At 41.6% G+C, this 20,616-nt stretch overlaps 2 protein-coding genes across 3 annotated transcripts in view; both read left to right on the top strand.

Annotated features, from left to right (window-relative positions):
* The first annotated feature begins 489 nt into the window (after nucleotides 1–489).
* Nucleotides 490–14,762, top strand: srl (sarcalumenin). 2 transcript variants are annotated; one of them, XM_010788123.1, is made up of 7 exons: nucleotides 490–591; nucleotides 8,290–8,391; nucleotides 8,506–8,601; nucleotides 9,547–9,582; nucleotides 10,837–10,953; nucleotides 11,314–11,547; nucleotides 11,664–14,762. In XM_010788123.1, the coding sequence occupies exons 1-7, from the start codon at nucleotides 531–533 to the stop codon at nucleotides 12,473–12,475; spliced, it is 1,458 nt and encodes a 485-aa protein (XP_010786425.1). In that variant the 5' UTR covers nucleotides 490–530; the 3' UTR covers nucleotides 12,476–14,762. The 2 variants fall into 2 exon arrangements, with proteins under 2 accessions (XP_010786425.1, XP_010786426.1); XM_010788124.1 differs by lacking the exon at nucleotides 9,547–9,582.
* Nucleotides 14,763–16,738: 1,976 nt separating this feature from the next.
* The window catches only part of LOC104960179 (adenylate cyclase type 9-like), a 54,988-nt gene continuing 51,110 nt past the window's right edge, over nucleotides 16,739–20,616 (top strand). The window contains exon 1 of the mRNA XM_010788154.1: nucleotides 16,739–20,185. Within this exon, the coding sequence (XP_010786456.1) occupies nucleotides 18,373–20,185 (1,813 nt within the window). The 5' untranslated portion in view covers nucleotides 16,739–18,372. The remainder of the gene's footprint in view (nucleotides 20,186–20,616) is intronic.

Genomic DNA, 20,616 nt, shown 5'->3' with positions numbered 1-20,616 from the left:
AAAATCCGACTTAACCAACACCTCTTAAGCTTAATTGGTACACATGTTGATACTAATTCCTACTGAGTGGTATCAATCTTCTGATCTTACTATATGCAAAAAAGAAAAAATAACATATATCCCAAATACGTTTTATTTTTAGGCCTCTAAAATGGGCTGATTTCACACCAGTTTGCCTTTAATCCCATTCTATTAATGTCATCTTCTTAGAATTGTTGCTCATTTCAAACCATACCTACTTCCAGTCTATAAAACACAATTTCTTTAAAATGATCATCAGAAAGAAGTTGTGTTATTCAGCACTGACACGTTTAGCCAGGTCTTTGCCGAAATATTTGCAGAGGCCCAAGCTGCAACCCCTTTAAAAAGAAGTCAGCTGCTTGCACACGTAGAGGCCCTCACACACAGATCCCAGCCCCTCCACCAGCTGGCCCTCTCTGTGCCCCTCCTCTTCAATCTGCATGCCCTTTAACCTTCCTGCCTTGGTATATATAGTCTGTGTGACTATCAGAGTTCTCCTGGCAGCCATCATGAAGGGTACAGTCGTGATCAGCTGTCTCCTGTCCCTGCTGCTTTTGCAGGCCACAGCAGGTAAGACTTTTAGTAAGCATTTTGGTCAAACATCCGGTGGATTCCTCATATTTTATGTTGGGTGGTGCATTTAAGGCTCTAGATATACGTTTCCACACAAATGTTGCTAATGAATGAAACAGTGATGCAGTGTAGGTTTAGAAGTTGGTTTGAGGAATGTTAAATGGATTCCTGGTTGCTTTGTGAGCTTGATCTACTACGAAAACCTTCTGAGATTCAGAAGCTTTGATTTAGACTGTCAAACATAGATGGTTGAAAGTTTTACAGTTCTTGTGTCAAATGTTTGTGCAGTTTTTTTGGAAATGTCACTGGCTTCTAATGTGTGGGGACAGAGACAGTCATGGGGACACCAACCGAGGATAGACTGGATGGAGACAGAAATGTTAGTCCAGTCCCTCTTTGCAATCAAGCTGGACTATAATAATCCTGTCTCAGTTTAAAATTAAACTGCTGGCGCCCTGTACAAAATGAGACTTGAGTGTCCCTTTGACTTTTCTAGTTTTTAATTGTCTATTAATTAGAATCCAAAACAAACACAACACTCTAATTCACTTTGGATGTACCAAACCTTTTGGTGACTTTACAAAGCAGAGCAGTTAAAGATCATTCAAACGAGAGTTCAGCCTCCCCTGATCACTGACAGCATGTCAGCTGTCGTAATGCATGGCACCAGCTGATGGAAAGTCTAACCTGGGAGAGAACAGCCACGCGGGAGCTTGAATGGGCAATGCACCTTTATGTCATTTATAGTTTTTCATTCATAGATGTGATCTCATTGCTTCCTTTTAATTCATTTTCCACAACTTGGTTTGGAATAAATACTTATACCCATTTACATGTGGGGGGCAACATTATCTGGACGATAACCTATAGCATAGTAAAATACAAAGTATAAATACAAATATCGGAATGAATATGATAACATGGCAGCAATGGAGTAGAATGTCATGGCGACAACGATTTCTCCAAGATTGCCCGTGTTGGTGCAGACAGGTCTGCGGGTCTGGAGCAAAGCGGTTGGCATTACCCTTGTCTGTCACCCTTGTCCGTCCTTGGGTCGGCGTTGAGCTCCACGGCCGGGCCCAGGCCTCCATATTCCAGGCTGCTGTCAGGTGTCTAAGATTGGAAGGCCTCCTGAAACCCAACACTGTCCACTACAGTCTCCCCCCCCCCCCCTCCTCTCCCCTTCCCTCCTGACTCCTCTCCCCTCCCAGCCCAATGCTTCCCTTTAGATGCATTGCACAGCTGCTGTCACTCTGTACTGTCACAATCGCAATTTATTCCCAGCAGTTGGCCTTATAGGGACATGCATTCTCCAGGCAGGAGGGGTTGGCTGCAATTCATGCCTTCATAGACCCCTTCTGCAGGCCCGTGCATCTTTTGGTGGCCTCTGCCTTGTAATCTACAGCATGTGGAAACTATGTGTTGATTTGTACTCCAATACCTGTTGGTTACGGACAATTATGAGAAGAACCATAAACTTCTTGCTGCTTAATGTCCAATTATTTATGTTGTTGGTTGGTTCAATCAATGTCAGGAATCCATTGGAGTAGCTAACAGTGCAGAGAGTAGAAGAAAGGGTAATCTCCTTACAAAATTATCTAAAATTGACTTTCAATCAACTGATCATGGGTCATCTTATAGAAGTCCTGCAAAGCGCAGATTTTCTGGTCCAAAAAGCAAATTAATTAATTGTATATAACACCACATTTTTGTGAGAAATACAACTCAAAGCACCAGCATGGCCTACACATAGAAAAGTTGATGTTTTTGATATTTTACACTCATTTTCGTCCCACATTTCTGTCCACAACAGTAATAAATAAGCTGTGATAAACTGAAAATGATACATTTTGATTATAGGCAAGGATACTGTGACTTTTGCACAACATAGTTGAACTTGATCAACTATGTTGATAGCTTGATCATTCATTTTATGATTGAATCAGGCAAGGGAAGCCTGGTTTTATTGTCGTTCAACTTGCATTTCATGACCAACCTGATTCCATGACGCTGGGCTCACTTTCCATGTAGAAGTAAACATAGATTGCTATAGTTACGATGGAGTTATTATAAGGTTGCCAGAAATCCTAGACTAACCAGGTCTTGTGTGAATGGTGTTGACAGACCAAACGTGGATTCATACCATGTTCAGTGTCCAATGTCACATGTAATGTTTGATAGTGAAGATGTAATGAAGAAGTAATTGCTAAAAGGTGACGCTGACTCTTTTTGACATACAATCATTTAACAGCCTGTTTTGGAACTTGATTAGTTTTTCACACAAGTGTGTTTATACATTAGAGGTAACACTACCCATCTTCGATACAGTAAAAACATCTTTGTCGTCACTTTGCAGAGGGGAGGCATAAACATTTAAAGGCACACTGCTCCACGTAATCCTCTCTTAAGGCATGTGGCATGTCTGGGACATCCCTACACTGGTAGTAGTGGAAGGGACACACCAGTCATACTTAACTGCCTTACAACACACCCCTTCTTGAGACAAGCCCCCCGGTCCCAAGGGCACTTTTCCTCTCCTGGCTTTCAAATAGGAGAGCAGGGATAGAGGCATCAGATCAACACCTCAGGGTAAAGTACCTTTGCCATTCTGTCTTCGTTTGAGCCTGTCACTCAAATACATTCGTAGATGTCAGTGTCCCCTTAGAGGACTTACAGTCCGGATGTGGCTCACATAAGAAAGACTCTGGGCCATTGACAACCATTAAGTCATGTTTCTGTTAGATTGGTATTTTTTTTCAAGTAAAACAAATGACACCAACAAAAGTAGTCTTTCTATCAAGTATGTACTTTCTGTCTGAAATATCGAAATTCCATAGTGGAAACGTACTTCAGAAGATGCATTTAACTGCACTTCTTGTGTAAATTCCTGAGATACAAATAAATCTTTAATGTGTCTAATTGGCAAATTTCTCCTTTTTCTTCAGCCAATCTTTACTTTATTTAAATCATTCATGATGGTACAGTAGCTTCACTCGTTTCCCTGTATATTACACAATCAGATTCCGATCTGAGGGATGTGGATGTCTCTGAGTCTCCACACACTGACTAAAATAGGAGCCAACCATTCTGCCCCCTCCTCTGTCCATCCTCTGACCCATTGTGGGTCTATTTCTGACTGAGGGGGAGTACTAGCTCCAGAAGCTGTTCCACCTGTTGCCATCCGTGGCCTATTTTCACCACACCCTGCACACGCTCTGCTGACTGCTCTCACACCTCTGACCCTTGCCAGAGGAAGAGTCATTTTCATAGTTCTAGGTTTCTTAAATATTCAATGGGCTTAGTTTTTAGTCAAAAGTTCATGCATTGTCCTTTTAGAGTGATCAGGAAAGTTGTTTTGTTGTCACATTAAGGCTGTATATAACATTTGGTATTTAAAAAAACAGTGATTTTGTAAAAAATGGTCCACTTGGTTTAGCTTTAAATGAAACCAATGCCTCTCCATGGATATTTCCAGTGGAACCCCCTGGCCTTTAGTAAAGGTTGCCTGAATCCCCCCGTGCTCAGGATAAATCCTCTGACTGGGGGTTCCAGGCTTGTCGTCCCTCATCATGTTCATAATTCAATTGACCTCCACTGTGCTGCAAGCAGAACATGATCCTGGGGTTTTACACATACACAGATACCTGATATAAACAGTGTAAATGCACATGAGTGCAAACAAACACAAGCACACACATTAATGTCCATCCATGGTGTTCTTTCAACTTGAGCAACATATTTATACACAGACGTTTAACAATTACAGGAGTTGATTGACATTCCTTGTGATTATTGAATAGCCTCCACCCAAGGATCTATAGTTGAGGCATGACTTACTAAGCCGCTGGTAGGCTTAACTCACAAACATTCCTACTGGATGTGCTGATGCCACCAGAATGTTTCTCCAAACTGAGGCTGGGTTGTGTGGCAACCGGCTCACTGAGGACACATGGTCCTGAGCGCAAATGTCGCGGGTTCTACTCCCCTGGCGCCTGCACAGTTCATTTTGAGCGCTGATGCAAGGCCCGCCCTCAGCGGGCAACACTACCTCTCTGATCTTTGCAGACCTCTGTCCCAGGCCTTCTATCAGGCATCGGCTGGATTGGGAGGTGTTAACACTCCCACAGCAGTTAAAACCTATAAGAGCTTGTGTTAAAAGACATGACTCTTCTGAGTGATGAGTCAAGTTACAGAAGTTAACTAAGCTTTGCGGCTGAAGGGTGCAGGCCTGGTACGGTGAAAAGATAAGAAATGTGCTTCAAGCATCCAAGTGGATCTTCTGTTTCTTTTGAAAGCTGACTTCTCTCTTCTTTGTCAAAATCACTCATCTTGTGTCATATCTTCACTCAGTGTTGGTTCAGATGACGGAAATTCCGTTGTGTGCATTGTTTCTCTTTGACTCAATTTGACATGCAGTTGTGCCATGACAAGTGATGAGTTGCGGGGGTTGCAAAATGATAGCCATGTATCACAAATTGTGCAACAAGATGTCACTTACTGCTGTTTTCAAAAAACATGACAAAAGACATTTTGTATTGGCATGTATCTGACCTACACTGGCTGATTTGAAATGCTTTTAATTGGTGATTATTGAAAAATTCGATTCATTCTCTTGCATTGTTTTCATACATGCTTTTCTTCTCATCACATCCTACAGAGCTCCTTAAAAATACTCATTGAGAATTTAAGCTTAACAAAGTAGCCATTTTAATATTTAATGACAGATATAGATCAGTCACTGAATCTTTTTAGGGATTGCAGTATTACTCATCTTCTCCTTTTATTCTGGCTTCTAACCTTTTGGTTTCTCTTGTTCTTGCATCGTGCTGGGAGCAACATTGCACAGGCTTATTTTTAGCAGGTTGACTCGGGGAGAATCAGTGGCGCTACGTTATTCCTTAACCAGCAGTGTGTGTCACTGCTGCCTCACTGCAAAAGCGCAGTTGGTGTTTTAATTAAAGCACCAGCCATACTTTGTGGGGGGTCTTTTGGGGAGACATTTTCTATCTCTGCCTCAGATGTCAGAAGCCATACTTGGGTTCATTGTATTGACTGTGAATACATTTCTTCTTCAATTATCATTTGTTCATCAATGCAAAACTAGTTTGCTTCAGACTTGTAAACAAACAGGCCTTCAGATATCTTTCCTGTCATTTGATGCACCATTACTTCTGGCCAGAGCAATGTGCCAATATGACACTTTGCCAGAAACACTAGAATTCATTGACGACATGGCTGGTGCCGGTAATTCAGGTTAGGGTGGAGGTTGCCATGACAGTACCTCACATAGATTTACTTTACATGCCTGCATAATACAAAAAGCCATTAAGCTAATGTCAGGAATCAAACAATAAGGTTAAAGACACATTAATAGGTGGCATACGTGAAGTCATTATTTGGACAAATTGTCGCTTTGATTATGCTATTTGCAATATTGTATCATTATTACATCTTTGCTTTTTGATAATAAACCTATTCTTAGTAATTTGTTTGATTTTGACTCCAAAAAACAGCAATCTATGAAATTAAATAAAACATTGTAAGTATACATGATTAAAATTAAGTAGCATTTGAAATAATTGGAAGAGATTTCGAGAGAGCGATATAAAGAGTATGGTTGTTTGTTTATATGAATAAAGAGAAAGTGACGGTTGGTAGTTTACATAAAATAATCAAAGTTTTGGGGATGTCTGCAAAAGAGTGCTTGACCTGCAAAATCAAGCATCTCTACTAAGTGTTTCTGCTTCACATCAGTCAGGTCTGTTTGGTGTTGACCAGAGAATTGGCCAGCTGAGATCACAGGGTCGTGACCTGGAGCATCAGCACCAATTTATCATGCTTTCTGGTGTCCATGCAGGTCTCATCATCTGAACAGGGCATCTTATTTTATAGTCTTAGTTTTATAAGTCAGCCATGTTCAAGTTTTTTTGTCATCAAGCTTAGAAGCCTGTATCAAAATCTTTTTTTATGATCAAGGATTCCTTTCAAACTATCTTTACATGTTGCCTGGCTGTGCCAGTAAACCGGATTAACCGATGTGCTGACAAGAAGTATGCTGATGTGTTTATATAACACAATCAATATTCAGATTATGCCAGACACAGACAGTATGATTTACAATTGAATGATTGCAATGAATCATCCCCATTGCTGCTATACTATCATCTTTAATACTCCTATAGCATGCTGTAAATACCTTTAAAATTCCCGAACAACTCTATTAAGGGAGTGTCTAATAGCTTGGACACACAGACCCATAACCCTTCAGGGACATTGAAGTGTGAACCAGGAAGACTTCCCCATTCCTTCTATATATAGCATGTAGCCGTAGCAGGTTTGTCCGAAGCAGGACCGTGTGGGAGGCGTTACAAGGGAGGCCTGTTCTGAGGCCTGGACACACAAGGACAGGCCCCACAGTGCGATGAGTCTCTGATAGGTGGGTAAATATAGAAGAGGAAAGACACAGGATTGCACATCATTGTCTCATCGTGTGTATTATTGATGGGAACACTCAGTCCAGCTCTGAGTTCTCCTCCCAGTCTGTAATGAAACTGGGGAAGTCCCCCTCTCTCTCTCTCTCTCTCTCTTTCTCTGCCCCCCTTATGTTTGCAGTTGCTATAAAGCCCATGGTGATGCCAAACAAATAGCTATGTTTATTTTTGGCCTTTGCTTTCTAAATGAAGAGCTGATTATAGTAACAGCTGAGTTCTGAGCTATCTGATATGTTCATGCTCATAAGTGGACACGGCACACTGGTGAGCGGATATGCATAAGGGGGTGAATAGTCATTGAAAAATTAGACATGTGTATGTTGCGGGGTGCAAACATTTAAGGCACTTTGGGGAAAAAAGCACCAAATGGCATGTAGGCACAATCAGGAAAAGTCACCCATTTTATTTGGATAGAGAACCTTAAACACCCAAAAATGTCAACCATAAAATACTTTGTTCCTCTCTATAGCCACAAAGTCATGAACATATATGTGGGTGGAAACTATTGGGTTAATTATGCACAAAAACAATAAATAAATGGATGGATTTGTAGGAAAAAAACCAGGTGAAATTATGTCTTGTTCACAATGCATGATTCAATTTCCCTCTGGCCTCTGCATGTGTCATTCAGAAGGAAATGGATGTCGCAGAGTACGTCTGGAACAATCAATAGGGTTTCATGCATAGCTAGTTATCATTTTTGCCAGACACAAACACTTTATGGGAGGCTATCATGCAATAACCTTTTTGTATTTACAAAAATAAACCATGAGACAGAGAGGTAGATGGAAATGAAGGAAAAACGATGTAGCTGCAGAGGAAATCAAGGCTCAGGTTGGAAAGTCTTGAAATGTAGACAGCTCAAATATCTGCTGTGTCATTAGTTGATAGTGGCATCAAATGCAAAACTGTCTCCCACTTCTTATTATCAAATATGTGTGTCACACTTAAATTCCAAGCAGTGTTGATACAGGATGCATTGATTGACTTGCGTCCAGAAATATCGGCACTGTTGGCCTCTGTAGCATAGCTTAGTTGAACATGTCTGTCATTAGCCCCAGTGGCAACTTCATAATACAATTATCACTGGGTTGGTTTGCACCATATCTGGAAACCTGGGCCAACTTCCATTGTTCATGTTGTAATTGAAGACAAACAGTGAGGACTTAAATCAAGTTAAATGATGTTAATGTTGTATTTACAGAGGAAGATAAAGTAGAAGACTTCATCTCCGCCCTCAGAGACAGATCTCACATCGATGAGACGCTGCGGCTTGCAACTGAGGACAAATCAGGAGACTATGCAGGTGAGGATCAAAGATGCATTGGATATGTTTTATGGAAAGCGTTTCGCTTGCCTGTAACTGGCACATTTTACTCAGTAACGTATCTTTATTCCTCTCTCTTTTCTTATCCTTCAGTGGCCATTGAGAAGTTGCGGAAGATCTACCACTCATCCATCAAGCCGATGGAGCAGGCCTACAAGTACAATGAGCTGAGGCAGCACGAGATCTCAGGTATCAAAGAGGGTTGGGCTATGTCTGCACTTTGTTCTGATGTGTGGGTTTTAATGTTTGGGTTGCTTTAGTGACTGGTCGTTTGACTTGTTTGTACAAACACATCATCCTTACTCCATCAACAACACATAACAGAAAGATCTTCTTTAAATTCTTGGATTTTATGGTATGCGATTATCTTTTTCTGGGCTCTCAGACTCACTGTTATATGAGGGTGAGGAAAGAATTGTGTATAATTTGTTTTTAAGTTATATATACAGGACAGGTAATATATTAGCTTTAAAATATTTCTTCCCCTTTTCTTCTATTTAATTTCCCTTTGTCCTTGTTTGATTCTTAAATGACTTTGCACTCCTCAATTCTCCTCCAGAGCGACACTCTGAGCTGCATACTTAACTGTCAAGAACAAACTTTACTTACAATGAAATAAAGGTCGCCCTCTTGTGGCCTTTTAGGCTTGGCATACATGCAAACTTGTCAAATCCCTTTTATATCATGCCTCCTAATCTGGGACATGCACAGAAATTCTGAGGGGATGCCGTTTTACCGACAAAAAGGGGCAACCACTCAGATTGTAGGTGTCATCCATCAACGATTTGTATTTAATCTTTCCTCAAGAAGGGCAGCCCAGCCAACAAAGAGCACATGGGCTGTTGCTTGGATAACTTTAGCCTGGGCTTGTGCTTGTCTCTGCTCTTAATTAAACTATTTTTTTAAACGAGAGTAAAAAACCATTCACACAAAATCCCCTAGACAAAAAGGGATACCATCTTGGACATATCAGGTCAAAGATGGTACTGTATTCCCAATTTCCCACCCATTCCTGCACATTGTTACTCCACCGCTCCAGGAGACCTCACTCCCACCTCCTGTTCCACTCACTTCTCTGAACTCTACCCTTTACTGTCCCGTTTCCCCATTCCCTCCACTCCCCCCATCTAACAGCATACCCCGGACGAACCCTGGGGGATTCAGACCCAGGTGGGTGTCGGCGGGGCTTACCTGTGCATGGCACTGCCTGAAGTGCTTAGCCCCTTCCTACCCCATTCATTTGTCCTTGTAAATTTGTGAGTCAATTGGATGGATACCATTTTGGGGTTACCCAGATGTAACATTTCAGATTAGGTTTAGTCAAAGTGATCCATAGGCAAAAGGCTCAACCCATATAGAGCAAGATATGCAGCAGTTTTATAGCCTAATCGACATGGATTTACTTTTCCTTGATTTACTGATTCACAATTCCAACCAAAACTCCAATCCAATTCAAAAGAATGAAAAGGGAAGAAATGTAAATAAAAGGTTTACTCAAGAATAAAAAAAAAAATGAATATGGTTTGGTCATCACATTATCTACAGATGACAAGCATAACATTGTGTTAGGGTTCACATTGTAACATTTGGAGGGGGTTGCATGTGCAGTTCTGGCTTTAGCAAAGCTTTAAGCGAAAAACACACATGCTTGAGTGGGGGACACTGGCAGGAGGTGATGAGAGTGAATTGACTGACTTTTTGTCCAAAATAGTATTATTCAGGCCAATATCATCAGGGATGGTTATTTTGACCTTTTTCTTTGTATCTTTTTGGATGAAATGTTCTCTTCTTTTAATTTCTCTTCTTTTTGAATTTATTCATCTTTTTGAGTTCTTTCAGCCTTGGACTACAAGGCTCTCACAGAACTTTCCTGCGCCCTACCACACCATGTCCACTGATAACACACATGGCAGCTTGTTAAGAGACACACAGATTGCTTTGAAAGCAACGTTGTATGTCAGAGGCACTGCTTTGACGTGTGGTACTAAAATATGGCTGCCTCTTTTTTGTAAAATGTCTTCTTCTGCTATTAAAAAAGCATTGCAGCTTTCTTTCCACAGGCATCTTTCTTTTTATTTCCATTCTCAGTCTGAGGAAATATTTATTTTCGTGCTCTGGATTGAGATTGACAGTGTTGTGATGACATGCTTCTTTGGTGTTCTCAGACTTCAAATATAGTTCATCCCAAAAACAACCACAGGATTTTTTTCGTATGGATGGAGTGTTGTTAAGCTAGCCAAGCAAATATTGACTTCTTTTGGCTATAATATTAAACAGCTCAAGTTCTCAATCTCCCAAATCCTATCATGAGTGGTTATTTTGTAATTATTCACATAACATTTGGGATGAACTTGAGAGGTTCTTTGTCATTATTTAGCCACCCTGCTGAGATTTTACCCAATCTTGTCTTTCCTTGCCTGACAGATGGAGAGATTACCTCCAAGCCCATGGTGCTGTTCCTGGGACCCTGGAGTGTAGGAAAGTCCTCCATGATCAATTACCTCCTGGGCATGCAAGATAGCCCCTATCAGCTCTACACAGGTATGTTATACAGATCAGCAATATCATCTTTAATGTTGTAATCCTTTGTACTATAATCCAAAATAAATGAAGTGATTTCTGACAATTTAGTACCATTACTCAGTTGATCAAAAATCACTATAATCAATATTTTAACATAAAAATATTTGAATGACAATGTAAAAACAATGTGATGATGGAAAAGGGTCACTCGTGTCTTGAATCTGCAGCTTCACTTGTCTTTAAAGAGATTTCAATTGAGTTTTGGCACATAGTTTAACACGCAACGTTTTTGGTTTGCTTTCACAGCATCGTTTTTCAGCAAAACATATTTTGATACTACTCCTGCTAATCTTTCCCTCTTGTTTTCCTTTTTTTCAGGAGCTGAGCCTACTACCTCTGAGTTCACTGTGATTACGCATGGGGAGAAGATCCGCTCAGTTGAGGGTATTGTAATGGCAGCAGACAGCTCTCGGTCCTTCTCTCCCTTGGAGAAGTTTGGGCAAAACTTCCTGGAAAAGCTGGTTGGTATTGAGATGCCCCATAAGATGCTGGAACGTGTGACTTTTGTGGATACACCAGGAATTATTGAGAACCGGAAGCAGCAGGAGAGAGGTAAACAGAGAGCTTTACCTTAGTTTGCAAATGTACACAATCCAACATTTCAAACACAAAGCAATCTGTCTGCAACTCATTATCTAGAGGTTTACATATTCTCTTCTTCTGTCCAGGCTATCCCTTCAATGATGTTTGCCAGTGGTTCATTGACCGTGCTGACCTGATCTTCGTAGTATTTGACCCCACCAAGTTGGACGTAGGCCTTGAGCTGGAGATGCTCTTCCGTCAGTTGAAGGGTCGTGAATCCCAGATCCGCATCATCCTAAACAAGGCTGACAACCTTGCCACCCAGGACTTAATGAGAGTCTATGGTGCTCTCTTTTGGAGCTTAGCTCCGCTCATCAATGTGACCGAACCCCCCCGCGTCTACGTCAGCTCTTTCTGGCCATATGACTACGCACCTGACACCAGCCGTGACCTCTTCAAACGGGAAGAGATCTCCCTCCTGGAAGATCTGAACCAGGTGATTGAAAACCGCATGGAGAACAAAGTTGCTTTCATCCGCCAGCACGGCATCCGCGTGCGCATTCACGGCCTGCTGGTAGACCGCTACGTTCAGACCTTTAAAGAGAAGATGAGCTACTTCAGTGACCCTGAACTAGTCTTCAAGGAGATCGTAGATGACCCAGACAAGTTTTACATTTTCAAATCCATCCTAGCCAAGACCAACATCAGCAAGTTTGACCTGCCCAACCGCGATGCTTACCGTGACTTCTTTGGCGTTAATCCTGTCACCAACTTCAAGCCCCTGACAGCTCAGTGCTCCTACATGGGTGGCTGTCTGCTGGATAAGATTGAGAAGGCAATCACCAATGAGCTGCCCGCCCTTCTGAGCAGCATTAACTCAGGCAAGCAGCCTGGCCTGACCTCCTGTGAGACTACAGGCTGTGGTGAGAAGCCAAAGAATCGTTATCGAAAGAACTGAGGAAATCCAAATAACTTCAGTGGGTGAAGTAAGAAGAGAAGGGGTCGGGTGGGAGCCACCCTTGCGTTTGTCAGAATGCCTGTATTGATGAAGAAGACAGAGGAGAAGGGAGATTAGTGTTTGTTTTTTTCCTCAGGATAATATGGGGAGTTGCATTTAGGGACTGTATTAATGAGACAGATGGGAGGGAAGGGTCATTGTTTGATAAGGCATCTTAAGGACACACATGCTGAAGACATGAGAAAATGCCACTAATCACTGAGTTTTGTTAAAATATATGCCCTTCTCTTCTCTCACAACCACAGGGTTCTTTTGGGTGGGGAATTAATTATGTAAAGAAGCACAGAAATGAAAAAGCAAAATTCAGTAAAATCTTGATAATCCTGAGACTGAAAACATTCAAATACCAGCTCCCTTGTATGTGAATAAAATGGGAAAAAGTGGAAACAGAAGTTGCAAATTTGTGTTGTAAAATCTTGAGAACTGCATTGCAGAAAGTCAATTCCATAAACTTTGAAAGCCGATTTTGAAGTAGTCTTTTTTGTGGGTGCTATAAGCCTTTGCATTTGTCATCCAACTCTTGCGTTTGACATAGATTAACTTTAACAATGCATGTTAGATCTTATTTAACAGATGCATGTAATTCCTGCTAGCATAACGTTTTAAAAATAATATTTCCTTGTGTAACTGAAACCTGAACCAACCTTGCCATGCAACAAATAAGGCCTTTTTTTTCTCCTTTCATTTTATACGCTCATCAGTCCTGGTTGTTGACAACTTATGACATGGGCACTGTGATAGAAGCAGAGTTCAGGGTTCAAGGGTCAGACTCTTCAGAGCGGGCTGGGTATGTTAATTTTGCTTCACTTCTTAACTGTTCTTACTGTTTTCTGTATGCGTCTATAAATTTGCCAGTCTTTGGCAGGAATTCAATACTGTGTTATGATTTTCTTTCCCCTTAAACAATAAGCTTCCCAGCTTCTTCTAGCTGAATGACCATGACAAACAAAGATGGAGGATGTGTTTTGGTTAAAGCTGTCTTATTCAACCATTTATTTTGCAGGATAGAAAGCTATTTATTGGTTTGAATGTATAATTACTCCAAATGGGCATTTAAGTATTCTATGTAGGTGTACTGAATACTCCCTGCTTTACATTTGTATAAACTACCACAACAAGAATGCGTTTTCCTAGCTTGCATAAGCCGGGCTGCAGGTAAAGGTAAAGTTGAGGACTTCTGAGTTGACCCTTGACCTCTGTCGAAAGAAGTAAGCTGACAGTAGGCCTACTGACATTTACATCCACAATATTTTACAATGACGCATGTAGTAGATGCAAATTCTTATGTAAGCCTACCTCAAACAACTTTCCATGAGTATGGCATGGTAAATCTGCTAAAGATAGTTTGACATTTTGGGTACAAGTGTTTGGCCAGTCGCAGTAACTTCGAGAAAATGGGTTGCTAGGCAGATAGCAGAGACTCAAGGAACTTACTGCTGCCAGCCCAGAAATAGTTTTGCACATCATTTGAACTCTGCCTAAACTGAATTTAACATAGGCCTAGGCTACTATACATGTCGCCTGCGGGGTTCTGGAGGTACAGGTAGGGGGACTTTGTTTTTCCTAACCTAGCTATATTTTTCCAGACTAAGCTAATCTACGCTAACTGGCTAGCTACACAGACATAAACGTGGTATCAATCTACTAAAACGTCAAAACTATTGCCTTAATTAACCGATTCTCAAATAATCAAAGTATAGGTAAAGAGTAATAGGCCAACCCATTGTAATACATAGAATTCCGAAATGTTAACTCATGGACAATAGCTAGTCCAGTTCCCTCTCCCTCACTAACCCCATTTGTTTACCTTACTAAACACTGAAACATAATGAAAAAGATAAGAAACCAACAAACGTTTTTTAGTTTCCCTTGTTTATTTGATTGTGTGTGCTCCACTGAATGTGTTAGTATGTTTACACTGCAGATACAGAAGATGCCCACCAGAGAGCGCTGTGTAAAAGTGTAAAAAGATACACAGACCATTGTTACTCATGGTAGTCGTTTAGTGTTAGAGTGATAGTTTGGGATAATCACATGTGTGATAATGCTTTTGCTATATTTCTGCATCAATTTTCCTAATGTAATCGTGAATAAGATCTGGAACGAATGTGTGCCCCATTAAAGTAGTTATTCATTAACCTTTTATTTTGTTTGGTAAAATAACATCTTCATTAATCTTGGCCCAATTTTGGAAGCTTGGTCATCAAGAATAAAGATTTGTGATTGACTAGGAAGTGAAATGTTGTGGTTATTGTGATGAAACTGACTTAAACAACTCGTTTTTCTGTATCTCTCCTTCTGGCTTACACATGGGTCTTTATCAAAACTATGCCTAGGGTTCATGCTGTTAACAGGATATTTAGTATGTGTTTTTATTCTGTAGCTGCAATACACCAGCAGTTTGTCGTGACAGTAAGTGGGGAGGGTGGATACTATGTTTTGGAGTAAGTGTAGTTTTGATAGTTGTGCACCAAGGCTCCCTCATGCACACCTATAAGATTATTTAAACTCTTCCCCAAAAATTACTTTCCATAGATTCAGTATAAATAAAGTCCAGAAATACTCAAATACTAAGCAGTCTTTTATGCACAAACGAAAGCCCATTACCCTTTTTTTTATACAATGACCACACATTCTTATATACTTTTTTCTTCCTTTATTACATAATTTGTATTATAAAGGATATTTATGAATTTTAGGGCACACACAGAACATACGGTTTGCATCACCAAACACAAAGATCACAATAAACATGTAGCATAAACATGTGCAATGCTCTACCTCATACAGGCAGACAAACATACTACTGTTTTTTCAGTTTAAATGATCCCTATTTTAGACTGTTGTGCTTGCAGACAGAGTAAATGTTGCGTTTTGAAAATGTCCAGTTCAATGCAAACAAATTTGATTCCAATGCTGGCTGACCCCAACATTTAGCATTGTAAATGACACTGTAATTTAAATGCAGAGGAAATGTTTTCATTCATTTTATAAGGAACATATGTTTCCCCAACATGCTGGTCGATTGCAGGAAGGTGTCCACTTTCCCTTCTCCTCTCAATACTGTTCACCTATAAAAGCCAAAATGCTGACTAAAGGGCTGCTATTTATTTATTTTTTGTAGGCTACTGGACTGTTGTGTCACTGAGTGATTATATTGTCCCGTCCCTTAAAAATCACAACCATTTAATTAAATGTCTCCATCACATTTGAGCCTCTAGAGCAGTTTACTGACATTGTATTTTTTTGGTAGGCTACTTTCTCTCCTCTAGCCTCAATACAATATAATGTTATTCAATTTCACTCCAATGACACCTCTTAATTTTCCTCTGATATCATTCCAGGACAGATGTTTACATTGATATACTATTAAAAAAGAGTATATTATAATTGTAAAGGGTGAAGGGGAAGACAATAAGGTGGACGGGCTTCATCGTTGAACCGAAAAGGGCTCGTGTCGATCATTCGTCCCCACCCTTCTCTAAAGAACGTGCTCGTTACTTCAGTCTTTTTCTTTCTATCAAGCGCGTGCTCGCCAAAGAGAAAGCTGTGTCAAGCCAACGGTAGCTACCAAACCGGAAACACGGCTACACATTTTTCAAAAATAAAGCACCTTCATTTTGTTTTTAATCGCTTTTTTGGGTTGAAATTCATATTTTAGAGCCTTTGAAAGCATGTGCCCTACATGATAGAAGCAACTATTTGAATATATTCTGGCACTATAAAGTCTGGCTTTATATTGAGTTTGGCCTCCAAAGAAGGGAATAGCTGGAGCATTGAGACATTGGAGAGGTGCTCCTGTTTCTGTGTAGCAGTGTGAAGTTGCATTTGTATACAAATAAATGCACTCAACTGTGTAATCATCCGAAAAATTGTGTTTGATCGAGTAGAATTTTGTTTTTGTTTCTCATGATGGACATAATTATTCTTTATTTGAGAGGAGAATTATAAAAATAGCCTACCTTGTTCTTCATGCCAACTAATTTACATTTTAAGTCATGTGAGTTGCTCTATTGGTGAAAACAGGTGACAGGTCGATGTCACAAAAGTAGTAGACCACCTATCAATGTATCGTTTTCTTATGCCATTAAATGTAAACGGTTTTATTTTGAAAGAAAAAAGCGGTCATCTCTATTTAGTTTCGGCGTACTTTACACACTGGCACACGTATTCACAGTCACACACTCTCAAGCACACACATTACTCGCTGCTGGACGGCTGTCAGCGCACAGAAGATGGTGGCGGCTGCGGTCTCAGCGTTGCCCACCGCGCCTGGATAGAAAGCAACCACTCTGCTGCAGCGCACAGATAATGGTCAGATAACGGGGATAAAACAATCTATTATTGCACTTAACGAGCCTGGGAATGGACAGGCTTGACTCAGCAGCCCTGAGCCTTCAGCCCATATTTCTCCTGGAATTTAAGAGGAATTCGTCGGAGGTATGAAGACATTCTCTTGTGTATCCCTTGCAATTCAATTAAAGTGTCTGGATCAAGGCGGCACTCAGCTCTGACCTGTGGGACTCCTGGTGTGGGGGGTGCATTGGAGCGGAGGTACCTTGTAATTAGCCCCACTCTCTCCGGGCTTTCGTTGTCTGCCTTTTAGGGAGATCGAGCAACGGTGGGCAAAGTTCACTTGAGAGAAAAAGGAGAGACTGGACGATACTTCATGTCTGCTCAAGGCTGATCTCAGGAACCTCCATGGTCACAATATCTGGACATTCCGTGGGGCGCACAGTGACGATGAATTGGCTACATTGATTTTATTGTGGGATCCAAGGCATACTAACGCAGACCCAAAACTGTTTCGTGAAAAGCCCTTTACACACGAGTTACTGACAGCTAAGGTCAATTGAAATAAAACAATTTATCGGGATTGTCTGCGCCTCAGGTCTCATGAATGTGTCCTCTGCTCACGATCCCCTTGTTTTGGAGATGCAGCAGTGACGGAGACTTGCGAGGAGAAAGTCAGGAAAGGACGGGGCTCCGTCCGCGGAAATAGTAGCTATTAGGCCCTGCAGCAAGGAGAGTGTGTATAAATAAAAACGCTGATTGCAGTTATTGCGCTCACGTGCCCTGTACCTGGAGTTTCTCTGCGTCTTTAAATAAAAGCTATTTTTTCCATCGAGACCACAAATCACAGATCTAGAGTCCAATCAAACATTGCGGAGGGTGTTTTTTTGGATGAAGTTTTGCACAGACCTATTAACAAAACGGGGTTAATTCCAGGAGGTAGCCTATTAGTGTGTATCCTCAGTGGAGCTGAGCGGAACGGAAAACGGAGTGGAGAACTGGGATTTAATGGGATGCACTGATAATTAAAAAAGGATATTGATTGCATCAGGCTATTCGAAAATGTAACTGGATTTGATTTCACACACTCACGATTTCACAAGAACTATTTAAGCACATTTTCAAGTGGTTGTTTCTTTTTTCCCCCTTACGTAGATTATTTTGTAATTGTCGAGTTTTCCAAAATATTGTTCCAGTAGGTGCAACTACGTGTGGCAGCTGAGTGAATTTGGAAAATAACAGAGCAAGCAGCAAGTTAACTGTGCAGTCAAGTGCGTCCAACACACGGGAATTTAGAGGAATGCAGGGATTGACGTCATGAGGGGCAATAATGAACAAGCCAAAACTTGTGGAAGGTCTGCTGGTGTTTCTATAGCCATTACACTGCTTACTGAGTGTAGTTTTCTCTGAGAAACAATCATTGCCCTAGTTGTTATACTGCAGCCGCATACTAAGCTTTACTTCTTTATCAACTCGATCTGTGAAATAAGTGTCCCTTCTAGTAGTCTAATAGTCTCTGATTTTTGGATAGATTAAAAAGCAACATGGCATCCCCCCAACATCAACAACTGCTGCCTCGCAACACAGAAGTTAGCTGTGACTCAAGTGGAGATGGAGGCGTCTCCGTTAGGATTGGCAGTAGTGTCAAACACAAGCATGGAGGCGGGCCGCTGGGTTCAATTGGAGGAGGCTTCATGGGGGGATCCAAGCATTGCAAGTACAGCATTTCATCCAGCTGCAGTTCTGGAGAGTCTGGAGTCAAGAGGACAGTGGTTAAGAACTTTCGCTCACAGAAAAAGATGCCTCAGCTTTTTGAGCGATCTGCTGGTCATTTCTGGGACCCTAAATTTGACTCTTCAATCCTGGAAGAAGCCTGTAGAGAACGATGTTTCCCTCAGACCCGGCGGCGCTTCCGCTATGTGCTGTTTTACCTGGTTGTCGCTGCCCTCCTCTGGGGATTGTATTTTGCTGCAAACCCTTCCCGCTGTGACAGGCTTGCCTTTCTTATTCCCACTGCATCTTTCCTCCTCTTCTGCCTCATTCTCTTTCTCTTAACTTTTACTAAGCTTTACTCTCGCTGCTACAACCAAGCTTCGCTGCTGCTCATCATTGTAACCTTCACCCTAACCCTGGCCCCCCAGATCCAGACATCAAGTTTCAGGGATACAGAGACTCCAACAGCTGCACTTGATATGGAAGAATTCAGTGGCATGGGGCCCGATTACAACCTGTCCTATGATAAGCCTCTAGGAAGTAGCTCCTGGTCCCCTTGTATTTCTCCTGTAGGCACCTTCTCCCTCTGTATTGAGGTTCTTCTGTTGCTATACAGTGTTCTCCATGTTCGCCTCTATGCTTCTATCATGCTCGGGTTTCTCTACTCTTTCTTTTTTGAGAGTCTGAGCTGGTTGCATCTGACGCAGGCAGGGGATAACTGGAGCCTAGCCTCTCTGTCAGACTGGGATACATTATGTTGGCTTGGCCCAGCCAAAGCTCTGCTCCACCTCTGTGCCCACGCCATTGGCATCCACCTGTTCATTATGTCCGAGGTACGTTCGCGAAGCACCTTCCTTAAGGTGGGACAAGCTATCATGCATGGCAAAGATCTGGAGGTGGAGAAAGCCTTGAAAGAGCGAATGATCCACTCTGTCATGCCCAGAATCGTTGCTGATGAACTCATGAAGCAGGGTGACGAGGAGATAGGTGACAATTCTGTTAAACGATACTCCACGAGCGGTGCAGCAGCTGTCATCTCTAGCCCTAAAAACAATAAACGCAAGAAAACCTCCATCCCTCGTGGCCAGATCATATTCAGACCCTTTAACATGAAACGGATGGAGCCTGTCAGCATCCTCTTTGCAGACATTGTGGGCTTCACCAAGATGTCGGCCAATAAATCTGCTCATGCCCTTGTTGGGCTTCTAAATGACTTATTTGGACGTTTTGACCGACTTTGTGAGCTCACTGGCTGTGAAAAAATCAGTACTTTAGGAGACTGTTACTACTGCGTGGCTGGTTGTCCTGAACCCAGACCAGACCATGCTTATTGCTGCGTAGAGATGGGCCTGGGCATGATTCAGGCTATTGAACAGTTCTGCCAGGAGAAGAGGGAGATGGTCAACATGAGAGTGGGTGTCCACACTGGTACTGTGCTCTGTGGTATCCTGGGCATGAAACGCTTCAAGTTTGATGTTTGGTCAAATGACGTCAACCTGGCCAACCTAATGGAGCAGTTGGGAGTGGCTGGGAAGGTCCACCTATCAGAGGCCACTGCCAACTTCCTGGACGACCGCTACCAGCATCAAGATGGACAAGTCATTGAGAGAATAGGACACAGTGTTGTGGCTGACCAGCTCAAAGGTAGGTGCTCTTGTGAAAATATTGCATTAAATTACCCTGCATATTAGAGATGTACTAAGTTCAGTACATTTAGCTGTTTTGCTTTTATCTTTATTTTAGCTAACAGTATGAAAAGAGCAAACTTTCTTTTTTGAATTCCTATCAAGGATAATACAACTCAAACGTCTGCAGCAGTTGCTACAAATTGGCTAAAACAATGAGACTTAAGGCTGCATGTATTCCCCCATCAGCTCACAAACCTTTCCCTGCATTTTAAGGAGCTAACAGTTAATACCCTGTAGTGCCTCTTTACCACCCCTGGAGATAATGTGTCTACCTATGCCAGCATATCTTCAGTTCACCCCCCAAGTGGATCAGAACAGTGTAAAGGGAGCTTTTGCATGGATAGTCAAGGTCGACACTTGGTAATAGCATCATGTACCCCAGCACAG

Source organism: Notothenia coriiceps, unplaced genomic scaffold (assembly GCF_000735185.1).
Source record: "Notothenia coriiceps isolate Sejong01 unplaced genomic scaffold, NC01 NC01_scaffold00031603, whole genome shotgun sequence".
Classification (NCBI taxonomy): domain Eukaryota; kingdom Metazoa; phylum Chordata; class Actinopteri; order Perciformes; family Nototheniidae; genus Notothenia; species Notothenia coriiceps.
Note: the sequence above shows the minus strand (reverse complement) of the source record. Positions and strands in the feature narration are given on the sequence as shown.

What these genes read in the sequence shown, in the direction of transcription:
- srl (XM_010788123.1), top strand. Translation starts at nt 531, where the DNA reads ATGAAGGGTACAGTCGTGATCAGCTGTCTCCTGTCCCTGCTGCTTTTG. An exon ending in CCTGGGGGATTCAGACCCAG is followed by an intron (nt 9,583 to 10,836) that starts GTGGGTGTCGGC and finishes CTTGCCTGACAG; the next exon opens with ATGGAGAGATTACCTCCAAG. An exon ending in CCGGAAGCAGCAGGAGAGAG is followed by an intron (nt 11,548 to 11,663) that starts GTAAACAGAGAG and finishes TCTTCTGTCCAG; the next exon opens with GCTATCCCTTCAATGATGTT.